At 27.8% G+C, this 12,764-nt stretch overlaps 3 protein-coding genes across 9 annotated transcripts; 1 reads left to right on the forward strand and 2 right to left on the reverse strand.

The window, feature by feature from the left end:
- The first annotated feature begins 34 nt into the window (after positions 1-34).
- On the forward strand, positions 35-1,128 carry LOC118447880 (rhomboid-related protein 4). Its single transcript, XM_035880409.2, has 2 exons — positions 35-295; positions 396-1,128. The coding sequence occupies exons 1-2, from the start codon at positions 173-175 to the stop codon at positions 1,014-1,016; spliced, it is 744 nt and encodes a 247-aa protein (XP_035736302.1). The 5' UTR covers positions 35-172; the 3' UTR covers positions 1,017-1,128.
- A 267-nt stretch (positions 1,129-1,395) lies between these two features.
- Positions 1,396-4,714, reverse strand: Arp1 (Actin-related protein 1). 2 transcript variants are annotated; one of them, XM_085656146.1, is made up of 8 exons: positions 4,555-4,644; positions 4,198-4,246; positions 4,044-4,122; positions 3,609-3,935; positions 3,220-3,529; positions 2,975-3,148; positions 2,820-2,882; positions 1,396-2,715 (listed from the first exon to the last, which is right to left on the reverse strand). In XM_085656146.1, the coding sequence occupies exons 4-8, from the start codon at positions 3,905-3,907 to the stop codon at positions 2,572-2,574; spliced, it is 990 nt and encodes a 329-aa protein (XP_085512272.1). In that variant the 5' UTR covers positions 3,908-3,935; positions 4,044-4,122; positions 4,198-4,246; positions 4,555-4,644; the 3' UTR covers positions 1,396-2,571. The 2 variants fall into 2 exon arrangements, with proteins under 2 accessions (XP_085512272.1, XP_035736298.1); XM_035880405.2 differs by lacking the exon at positions 4,044-4,122 and having other exon boundaries at positions 2,011-2,715; positions 4,182-4,246; positions 4,555-4,714.
- Positions 4,715-4,955: 241 nt separating this feature from the next.
- On the reverse strand, positions 4,956-12,391 carry GCS1 (mannosyl-oligosaccharide glucosidase). 6 transcript variants are annotated; one of them, XM_035880401.2, is made up of 6 exons: positions 12,012-12,391; positions 11,489-11,913; positions 9,802-9,920; positions 8,214-8,423; positions 7,940-8,130; positions 4,956-7,869 (listed from the first exon to the last, which is right to left on the reverse strand). In XM_035880401.2, exons 4-6 carry the CDS (start codon positions 8,415-8,417, stop codon positions 5,829-5,831), a joined length of 2,436 nt encoding a protein of 811 aa, XP_035736294.2. In that variant the 5' UTR covers positions 8,418-8,423; positions 9,802-9,920; positions 11,489-11,913; positions 12,012-12,391; the 3' UTR covers positions 4,956-5,828. The 6 variants fall into 6 exon arrangements, with proteins under 6 accessions (XP_035736294.2, XP_085512267.1, XP_085512265.1 ...); XM_085656141.1 differs by lacking the exons at positions 9,802-9,920; positions 11,489-11,913; positions 12,012-12,391 and adding an exon at positions 9,092-9,429; XM_085656139.1 differs by lacking the exons at positions 9,802-9,920; positions 11,489-11,913; positions 12,012-12,391 and adding an exon at positions 9,067-9,429.
- Between the last annotated feature and the right edge of the window lie 373 nt (positions 12,392-12,764).

The following is a 12,764-nucleotide window of genomic DNA, read 5'->3' on the forward strand; positions in this document are numbered from 1 at the left end:
GTGCGAATATTGGTAGTACTGTATTATATATATATATGCTATAATCATATTTACGAATGATGGCAGAAAATGTATTGCAACATGTTATAAAATATAAAAATTTAAAGGTTAGTTTAAACCCATTCAAAGAAGCAATATCATCAAGCAGTGTAATCTTTGATCATCGATTATCATGAGACCTGTTCAAAGACGTCAACAAGGCCTACAATATGGCTTGTATTTATTATGTATGCAGGCTATAAATTTTGGTGTTGATAGGATACCCCCGGCTACCTTAATAGGTGTGATACTACAGGTAAAACTATAAATTTTGATATATATTACATGTATTTATATCTCAAGTATAGTATCATAAGTAATGTATTTAATTATTAATATATGCTTAATCTTTTTAGGCTCTACTTTATACAGGTCTAATAAAAGTTCCATGGAATGCAGAAGATGCATGTATATCAGCAGTAAAATTATTTAAATACCGTGATTGGCGCTCTTTTATAGTATCAAATTTCGAACATGGATCAGATATGCATCTTTATTATAACATGGTATCTTTTATACTGAAAGGCTCATACTTGGAACTTATGTATGGAACAACCAATTTTGTATTATTGCTTGCATCATTATCATTTGGATGTAGTGCTATGTATGTCTCTCTGGCATATATACTCATGCAATTCACAGGAGATTATGGGTATTACACGATGTGTGCAATTGGTTTTTCTTCTGTACTATTCGCATTAAAAGTGATAACTATCTGCGAAGAACATGATAGATCTCATGATATTGGTGGCTTAAGGGTACCAAGTAAAATAGCAGTTTGGGTTGAGCTAGGATTGATACATCTTTTAGTACCAAATTCTTCATTTATTGGTCATCTTGGTGGTATATTAGTTGGATGTTTATATTGCTATACATTTATTGGCGAATTAATTGATAATTTAATATATATGATAACTGGAATTCCTGTTATACACGAAGAACAATTTTATAGGCGACGTAATTTAGGTTTTAGATAAAATTAAAATGTATAGAAAAATCTAATACTTTTTAAGTTTATATAATTGTTTGATATATGGAAATGTATTTTCTTTCATATAACTTATTTATTACAATTTGTAAAACATTTAAATTCACTTAAAATATAATTAAGAAAAATGAAACTGTAAATCTCTCCTATATTATTGTGAATATATTCTTATATTTAAATCAATATAGAAAAAGATATTTATTTTTATAACAGTTGTTGCAAATAAACTTATTGAAGCATAGTGTAGGGTATTTCATATTATTTTATTATTAATTATGCAATATCCATCTTTCTTCTAATTATATTTATTTTAAATAAAAGTACATAAGTTAAATATTTGAAAACTTTTAGATAAAAAAAAGAAATAGTATAAATATTATAAATATTAATTATACGCAATACTGTTAGTATAACACGTCACAATGTTCATCAATTAAATGGAATGTCACTTTTGTATGTTTATTTTAGGCTTTGCATTATTCACTTCAATATCATTCATAATAAGACCACATATAATGATATAATAATAATATGTCAATAAAAGCCATATTACACATAACATTGATACATCTTAACGTTGCTGTAAATGAGGCTAGATCAATTATTTAATTTTCTAGATTAATTACATGCTTCTAATTCATATATAATGTATATTTTTTCTCATAAGAAATTTAAATCAATCCTGATTATTTACTTGTATCACAGTTGAAATGTACGATACAATCTTATTATTTCTTCAATCTTATTATATAAGATGTACGTACGTACATCTTATTTTTTCACACATAAAACTGAAGTTAATAATTACTTTTTCTTAAATGATACATTACCATTGTGAAGTGATACTTTATTAGCAAAAATTACTTTTTTTTTGTACGAAGCAGCACAATAGATAACAATAATATGTGATTACAAAAGTTGACAGAGAAATATGTATTTGTAAAGACTGTAGATTTATTTTATGAAAGCATACATATTTACAAATATTTTACTGCAAAACTTTTACTGCACATGAAAATACATAAGTTGATCTCATACGAAATAGATCAGTTAAAGCACTTTTTTACTACTGCATTGAAAAAACTAGTGACAAAAAGTATAATAAAAAACAAATATATAAGTTATCAAAATTGAAACATAACATTTCAAATAAATGTTATTTAATATCTTTTTATATTTATGTGTGACCAGATATGGCTTTATTTACATTTCTAAGGGATCAGAAAATATTATTTTGATATTAAGATGATGTGATTTCTCCTTGAGAATACACTATTAAAAACTCATGTTTCACATAAGATGTATTAAGCATTTAAAAAAATGTTATGCTTTATCTTGTTTACCATACTTATGCCCAGATAGATTTCTCAATCCCTTGAAATATATTTTGCACACAAATTGTGTGAAAAGAAAAAACAAGGACAACAAAAGTTTGTGAAAGTATGAATAATATGATAAATAGGTTTGTTTGTTTCGAGTGTGCCATTATTTGTATTTTACTTAAAATTATTTCATATATTACCTGTAAGTTTTCTAAATTATGTTCAGAATGTTTTACGATGAATTGCTCTAATACCATCTTCATCATACTCTCTTTTACTAACCCACATTTTCTTAAATGTATCTAAAGAGGCCAAAATAGATCCTCCAATCCAAGTACTGTATAGACGTTCTTGGGGAGCTGATATCTGTCATACATAACATATTGTGTAACTATGTTATGTCACTAAATACTTAAAAATTAAGCTTTAACTATATTTTATAATAATAGTAACTATCTTAAAAAACTTACCCTGATCTTTATATCTTTTGATGCCATTTTACGAATTTCTGACAATAGTCTATCACCAAAACCCTGAAAAAAATATGCAATTTGTTATAATTAACACACACACATACATCATGTTACCATTTACTTCATATATATACATATTAATTTGTACATACACGAAACAGCGTGGATCCTCCAGATAATACAATATTTTGTAACAATACTTTTCTCAAATCTAAATCTGATTTTTGAATCGAGAACATTAGTACTTCGTGAATTCCTTCACACTCTTCTCCAATTAGATCTGGTCTAAAGAGCACTTCAGGAGCTCTAAATCTGGCTGGACCAATCTATTTTAAAAGAATATATTACTATGATATAAAGTAATTTATAATGTTAACAAAATAAATAATTTTATTACCTCTAAATGACTTCCATCAGGTAAAACATATTGAAATTTCTCAGTTTCAATCGTTTCCTCTTTTTGCGGATTACTGGCTAAGTAGCAAGATCGTTCTTTAATTGTTCTAACAATTTCAAATTCGGCTGTGGTTTTAAAATTTATACCCTCCTTACGTAGCAATAGTCGTAAATGTCTTGTAACATCTCGACCTGCTATGTCTACCCTCATTATACTGTGAGGCATAGCAAAACCTTCATAAATAGGTACTGCATGCGTTACACCATCTCCAGCATCTAAAACTACTCCCGTAGTTCTTCCTGTGGCATATCTATTACACATGAATAAAAAGAAAAAATCATACAAATATTTCAAAAATTATATAACTGCATTATAAATTTCTCACTTACAAACTAAGTACAGCTTGCATAGAAACAAATAGAGCTGGGGCATTAAATGATTCAAAAAATATTTCTGCAGCTTTTTCACGATTTTTTCTGGGATTAAGTGGTGCTTCTGTTAATAAAACTGGATGTTCTTCACAACAAGTTGCTAATTGATCTTTACTATAAACATAAGTCCAGATTCTTTCCATATCGTTCCAATCTGTGACAACACCATGTTCCATTGGATAACGTATAGATAATAGACCACGGTGTTCCTCTGCTATTGGGCCCACAAAAAGATCTCCTTCCAAAGCTCCAGCCATAACACGTACATGCTTTGGTCTTCCAATACTGTAAGAAATTGAAATGATAAAATGTTAAAATACTAACATGAGTCTATAAGAGTGATAACACTTTAATTTATAACAGTCTAAAGAATGCTTAACAGAAAACTCTTACAATATAAGTACTGCCTAAGACTATGAAAATTTGCTACTCTTCGAATGACAAACTTGAAGTCGCCACCTGTCATTAACCTCTAAACAAAGAGAGTTTCACTATGAATTTTAATGAACTAGTACAGATTAATGGACTTACTAATTTGAAAACCTGCATTTTGGTAATTGGTCACCTGCGAAACCAGCCTTGATAACACCAGAACCCTAAATAAGAAAAATTTTTTTCATAAAGTCATTATCGATTTTAAATTGTAGAACGCATTCGCATTCAATGAAAATATCTCAATTTTACAATAAAATCGATATGGTATTAATATAGGAATAGAAAAAAAATATGTAGTATAATTAATTTTATTCTATAATATACTTATAATATATGATATTATATCCAAATATGTAGAAAAGTCGACAAAGTTTACGGCCGACAATATGGCCTGACTTAGAGTTTGACACATTTGCAGAACGACAATGAGGGTTTGCCTCCATTTAATCCTACACAATCAAACACTCACATTATCGATTACCACAGGTTGGTTAACAATCATGTCATAGGGCTCCATAATTAGTAGAAATACAGTTTTAATCTAAAAACTTCAAAAATTGAAGACCGTACTCCTGCAGTCACACACCTATTCTTTAGATGAGCTCTGGCGAGCTCTGAAAGAAATTATCGATTATTTCGCGAGAGAGAAATCACATCTCGAATCTCGCATGCGAGATTCGAGATTACCTGACCATACGCTCGAAATTTAATTATTCGTTCGAATAATTGTAAGAGATTTTTAATAATACAAAAGCTTCATGGAAAAATGTTAGAAAGTAAAAAAAATTAAATTGAAAAAATTGAAAAAAAATTAAATTTAAAGAATATTAAAATTGAGATATGATAGTAAATATATTTATTTAAAGTAAATTACAAATTTGAACAATTCACAGCCAGTGTCTGAAAGTGGCAAGATACGTCCTTATCATGTTAGATCGTAAATTAAAAATCATAATTTCAATTCTTCTGTAAATTATATAATTTTGTATAAATTATTTTAATAAACTCTTTTGTAATAAAAAACAAATTCTTCTTCATTTTATATAGTTAAAAATGTGCATACTTTAAAAGTATTACGAGTTAATATTGAATAATACATAAATTTACATTAATATGTATCTTTTTAAATTGGCTATTAGAAAAAAAAAAAAGATAGAAATATATATTTATAATTAGACAACATATTACAACATAAATCAAAGTGAGTTATTCTATAACATTTAAAATATTTTTGGAATAGGATCTGTATAATGTTTGTGTCACTGTCGTTCATGCCACATTCACATTATTTTATGTATACTACAGTATTGTGTAGAACTAGTACAATGATAATGAACATATATATTTGCCTTGTAAAGTGTGGACAGATCAATGCTATAATGTAAACTAAGTTTTCTATCTTTTAATTATTTTTGGTATCACTATATAAATAGAGAATTACACACAAATATACAAATATTCGAATATCAAATGGACTGTGCTGTACAAATTATTTATATACTATTTAACGAATAAAACTACATGTGAATTTTATTGTATTTAAAAACAATTTTATGAAATCAATTTATTATTATTATTATTATTATTATTATTATTATTATTATTATTATTATTTTAAAATTTTTTGTAACAAGATGTAAAAATCTTCATTAACTTGAAGGAATCTTCTTTTGTTTCTTCTTTCCTGTTTAATTATGTTAGTATCTAAGAATATTTTATATTTCATGAGTAATAAAATAGTCTTTAATAGATTTCTGCCATAAGTAAAACTACCAATGATGTCCAACCCGTAAATGGATGACTTCCTTTTCCATTACCTAATGTATCTCCATAATTTTCCCATACATAGCCACTTTGTTTGTATTGTTTAATAACATTTTGTATTATATTATGTCTGAGATCGTCATATACTTTTTTTGCTTTTAATTGGAAAGGTCCTTCAATTTTCGAATAGTAATGAGCAGCTCGAACTGTTAAATAATTTAAATTTATCCAAATAGTACCACGCCAATAGGGTGGGTCATGCTCAGTATTGTATTTCATATAAAACGGCGACGTTTTTGCAAGTGATCTTAATCCATATTTTGTCCAGAGAAGATCAGGATCTGTTAGATCTTGTAGAACTTTTTCTAGTTGTAGAGAATTAGGATCAATAATGTGTAAAATAAACGGAAATAAGGATACATAACCAAAAGAAGAATCAATATATCTTAAAATTGGATCATCTAAGACAATTCGAATCATTTCTGAAGGTTGTGCATTAGGTTGTAAAGAAGGTCTCTGTAAAACGACTTTATCTGTATGAAGACCATAATCAGAGTAAGTCTGTGTATTAGGTGACCAATGTAATTGATTCAACAAATTATTATCAGATAAGTAATGAAATGTTTCTTGGTATTTACTATAAGAATGATTCAAGATTTTAGTAATTTTAAACATAACATTTGCAGCAAATGCAATCCAACAACGTAAATCAACATGTCGTTCATGAATATTTGGATGCGAAGCTCTAGGATAATCATCTAATCCGGATGTAAGAGTTTTTGGATTTAATTCTCTGATAGTATTGGAATCTCTACCACGCCATCTATATGTACTTGGCAATTCACCAATTTGTGTTGTATTAAACCAATTAAACCAAGTTTGAAGACGTGGATATAATTTGTCAAGAAGATGAAAATGCTTACTTAACAATTCTTGTTGTTTATGTTCGATAATATAATATAAAGTCAAAAAGAATGTTGGAGGATTTGCATTCGTATTCATCTGCGTTACGAATTCATCTGGAACTTTTGCCAGTGCTTCAGAACCTAAGATCATTTCTCTTGGTATCCAACCTTCAATGTTCATTAAATCAAACCAATGACTTATAATATCTAGTTCAATTTCTAAGTCCCATGCTGATATAAGTAAGCCATGAAATCCTTCATCCCATAAAAAACCACGAGGGAAAAAGCTTCTACTAGGTACTGCAGTATATAAGGGTGCTTTCCAATAAGGCACAGGACCTTTGGTATGAACACTTTGAACTTGAGAACTTCCATAGAAATAACCTATGGAACCTATCATGTTAGAAAATGCCATTTTTGCAAAAGAAATTTCTTCATTAGAATAACCTTTAGATTTTAATTTAAAAATACTCTCAAATTTTTCATCAAATAATTCGCGTTGCTTTTGCAATGCTTGATCATATACATCATCACTTAATTTATTTAATCTATTGGTAAAACTTTCTGATTCATAATTAATTTCAATTTCAAAAGGAACTTTTCCTGTTACTTGTGTAACAATAAAATTTGGTTTTTCCTTAGTTCCATCTGGCAATAATGAAAGTTGTTCACCAGACAATATTATATGTTTCTTGTTAGTTCCTTTATATGATGCTATTCTCAGATTCTTAAGAACAGTTTCCTTTAAAGCAGTTAAACTTGGTGATATTGTTGATAAGAATGAATGTTCTTCTATAGTACCTTTTGTGGCATGTATATTAATATTAAAAGAGCCTAAGCCCTGTGTATTTCCTGTCATTCCTGTTAAACTATCATCATTATCATTATTCACTTCAATCCATCCTTTAGTATTTTCCTCAGTAGCAATGTAAAATAGCAAAGAGATCTCATGTTCAAGTTTTTTGGAATTTTTAGAATTTACACTAATTTTTGTTGTCCAATCTCCACCATATTGACCATTTAATCTTTTAACAAATGTTGTCGTTAAAATTACGGATGAATCTATTATTTCTTGGACTCCGAACGTCTTTCCATCGTGTTCCAACCAACCATATCTATAGTTAAACTTAATTAATGTATTCCATCATAAATTAAAAATTAAAAAATATAAGAACATTATATTACCTATCTAAATTATCACCCTGTTCACACCAATGCCTGAGACCAGTACCATCTTGTCGTAGATGATGCGGAGAATACCACATTAGTCCAGTTACCAAAGAATGTGGATCTCTTGTTTTCATTCCAAAATAAACATTAGGTCTATATGTACCCCAATATCTATCCGGTATATCTAAGCCAGCCATGGTTACCAGCTAAATTATATTTAAAACTAATTTTAGTTAATCCAATAAAACCTTTAAATAGTTCAAATATCTATTTAAAGAAAATTTCATACCTTCTCTATGTTGTATGGTGTATTTACTCTAGTTTCAAGATAACCTCTATAGCTGAACCATGCAGCAATGCCAATGCATGCTGCAGTAATTATTGAATTAAATATTGGCAATTTAGTTTTGACATCTTTTTTAGTATTAAACGGATTATTGGTTGATTTGCTTTTTGGCTTTATTATTTTTTCTTGAGTTTTGATTTTAGCCATTTTTCTCTTTAAAAAAAAATATTATTTTTACAGTATTATTATTATCATTCTTTTTTAAATATTATATTGTAAATGTACGTATCGAAAAAATTAGAATGATATCTTTAATAAATCTTAATAATTACAGTTTTTAAGTTGATTATAGGTTATATTATATACTTAATGATTACTGGTTGTTTTTGATATTATAAAACCATTAGGTACTATGTTTACTTTTATTAAATAATAAATTTAAAAAAACAAATATATAATGACACAACGTATATAACAGTATCCGTAAATTACACGTATAGAACAGTAACTTAGAAAAAGTGTATATACCGCATGTCGAGTACTATTAAGTACTGCATTATCAGATTACACTTTATATTACTATACATTCGTTGTTTATAGATAAGGTTCAATCAAATCAAATCAATGATTATAATAAACATACCAAAAAATATAATAATTTATAAATAAAATTTACTGCATTATATTATAGATAATTTACACACAAGAATAGTAACTATCGAACATAAGATATAGTATCATATGAAGAAGTACAAACGCATATTTTTTTTATTTAACATTATTTTACATATAATTAATACATTCATCTCTAATAAAAACCATTCGATTTTTAATTGAAATTATTTTATCAACTAACCGTCAAATTAATTTTTTTCACTAACCCTGGTTTTATAACGGTTTATACCATCAATGAGAACAGACGCAATTCTTGGTAGATTTTGGTAAACAAGATCTCATTTTAAAGATAAATCTTTTCAGTATAGTTCTTACAAGGAGATAGGGTCGCCTCCGATTTTGATAAGCTTTCACGTAGTGAAAGAAGACGAAAAATTAGCAGACATGTATTTTTTCTTAGGTGTAAATACTCGATTTTTGAAAAAAAGAAAATGATCATTTTGTTAAAGAAACAATTGATTATTAACTTCCTCGTTCTATTTCGAAGTAATTGAATTTGCAACGCAGTGGTTAAATCCATCAACGATTTTTTTTTCTTATTCTTCTTACTCTATTGTGAATATTATATAAATAAACGATAGATACATTCTTTTTATTACACAGCAAAGCTCTTTTCATCCATCATCAGGTCAGATCAAACTGACTGATAAGGGCTCCATGGTATTATTTTGAATGTAACATAATATGAAAATTATTTTTTTTTTCGCAAAATTTATTATATGTAGAATATAAATCGTATTCAAAATAGTACTTTGGATAACATTGCTGGAATATTTCAAATTCTTTTATTGGAATTGGTTGCTACACTGCAGAAACTAATCCTTCCCATACATTCTCCCGAGGACAATATCTACAGGGACCTCAGGCACGTATCCAATCTAACTGTATAATATATCCTACTAAGGTTGTTAATTACTTTTTGTTTGAAAGGTGATTGACTTCAGCGACAGGTATGGTCAAAATATGAACTACAAACGCAAGCGGAGAACGCTGTTTATTCCTTCCCGAATTCACGATCCCACGACCTGGAACTGGCTGAAAAGAAATAAGGAAAAAAAAAAGAATATGTATATATATATGTATACTACTTATGTGAAGGATAAAATTCTGAATTTAATTTAATTTAATTTAAAAAAAGTAAAAGAAAATGAAAAATTCTGGATACTGATCTAAAGAAATAATATTTTCTCTGAAAGAAATATTATATTAGTAACGAGTGGCAAAACTTAGAGAAATTGACATACATCCCGTTCTGTTTGTTTTAGCTCCATGTACATTTTTATTCAATGCACTTTCAGTGGTCCCTACAATTGCTATATCTTATACGTTTCGTAGATATATGACTTTAATATAGAACTTGATTATCACTCTAACTTTTATTTTAATAAAATTCTATATTAGAATATTAGAAAAAATGTGCAAAATTTATCAATCGACTTTAACATAAAACTTGATTTTATTAAAATAAAATTATAAATTTAATTGAATTATAGAAAAAAGAAAATGTGCAAGATTTGTCTTGATTTTAATAATAAAAATGCATAAAATATGAAATCATCCTATTGCGTACGCAATGTGAGACCAGAGACGGAATGTTACGTCGAGGTGTTTTTCAAATCTACATCCATTACCATATAAGAACATTTTGAATGACAACATGGTAAAATTAAAATATAACTAAAAACCATTCTCGAAAGATATTATGGAACCTTCGAAAATAACTCAATACCATATTAGTTACCCTCTTGAGCTACAGTTTATAACGGTCTCTTCGGCATATAGCCTCTTCTTTGCTTTGTGCCCTAACCTAATCAATTATCACTCAACAACTGTAACAATAAAATTCAATTCCAAATTCTAAGATATGGAAGAAAATCCTAACATAATCCTAACGAATCTAAAAAATATAAATCTTACCTTTTTGTACAGAAACTGATTATTATCTTCTTGAGAGATAGTTTTTTTTTGCAGCATAGGAAAAATTAGAATTAGTATATTAATTCCTGAAAATCCTAAACTAAAAATTCATTAACTTCTACGACTACGGAATATGATTTTTCAAATCTCTTTGCTTTTTAGTAAATACTTTACTCGACTTTCCTCTTTCAAAACCAATAACTCTATTGAGACTTTTATCAATGATTAAATATTTAATTAATAGTTATTTAAAAATATAAAGCAAATCCTTCGACGCTCTTTTTTACAAGCGAGTATTTTTATCATTATAAAAAAATCATGCACAGTTTCGCTTGTAATTCAGAAACTATCGATCGCGATGTCTTCTTGCTCTTCTTTACTAGTTCTTTATTAGAACTAATAAATATAGATTCTTTACTATTTCCGCGCGAGAAAAATATTTAAAAATGTATTAAAATGTTTAAAATTTCAAATAATTATAAATATGTTCAAACAAGAAGATATTATCCTGATCTAATAAATAAATCAAAAAATAAGAAACCATTCACGAATAAATCTCCGAAGAAATTTATTCGTGGTCATTTAATGCTGTTTTACTAATTAATTACAATCAATCACTCGTGCCGATTCGGATCTTTCATCCTCGACATGATTGAGCAATTGGAGGGACTTAAAAATTCACTCACTACTTAAGAAGTTCTGCGATGGCTCCAAAACATTCGTCTGCGATTTAAATCGAAATTGAGGATGGATGATTCGTAGGTGGTTGAAAATAAGATAAGTCGATATCGAGTTTAGTCGAGATCCTCTTCAATGATGCACTGACTCTATTACACAGTAGTGATTTTTTAACGAACGATCACTTAAGTTAATTCGCAAAACTCTACTATCTTTTATAAATACAGTCTGTGTGACTGTTAAAAAAGCAATAAACTTTGCGAACAAAACACTGACTCTAACGACTGCATTGCACGCAGTTGATGCAAAAACGCTTGTTGTTTAATTCGCGAAACACAAATGTACAAATACTGCTATTACTATGCGATATTTTTATTTTAACGATGCAAACACTTGATTACTTCATTGTAACACGCGCGATTGTTATGAAAACCTGAAACAGAAAAATACAAACAAAATTATTAGTATCACTTTTATAACAAGAAACTATATAAATTATTCAAGAAATATATGATATATAAATATACTTACTTTAAGTCTCCATAACTACTTGCAGGAATTTTGAGAAAGCTTCAATGATTATTTGCCGAAATCCAAAGGAAGAATGATCCAGTAACAGTCAAAATTGATCTGAGGTTCGATTTTGTTGACGTTACATATAGCCAACTACCCCGAGATAAAAATTTTTTTAAGGATTGAAATTTAAAATAAAAATTATTCTAATTCTAATTCTCGCGTTATAGTATTTTTAATGATTAAGCGAATGTATTATTATTTAAATATTATTTTATTATACTCTGCATACATTAAAGATTGTTTAAATAATTGTAAATTTATCGAAAGTATTAATTTATAAGTTTTCGCGTTTAAAAAGAGAGAGTTTCGGTATGCACTGGTCTGAGTATGAGAGAAAACTAAGTCGGTAACCGTCAAAGTTAAAAAAAAAGCGTATTTATGTTTATATTATACAAGATCAACTATCTCGAGATTAAAATTGTAAAGTACTGGAATTTTATACTAAAATTATTTTAAATTTCTCGCGCGTTACGTTCTTTTCTTAATAAAAATGTACTATTGTTTAAATATTATTGTTTAAATATTAGTTTATTCTACACCGTATATTTTAAAGACTGTTTAAATAATTGAAAACTTATTGGAAGTATTAATTTTTAACATTTAGATAGAGAGAGCTCTGTTGTTTGCTAGTCTGAAACCAAGAGAAAATTGATGCGAAAACTCTCAAAGTCAATCAAAAGTTTGTTTTTGTTGATATTAGATGAAGGT

Source organism: Vespa mandarinia, chromosome 3 (genome assembly GCF_050613455.1).
Source record: "Vespa mandarinia isolate Hongniang chromosome 3, ASM5061345v1, whole genome shotgun sequence".
Taxonomy (NCBI): domain Eukaryota; kingdom Metazoa; phylum Arthropoda; class Insecta; order Hymenoptera; family Vespidae; genus Vespa; species Vespa mandarinia.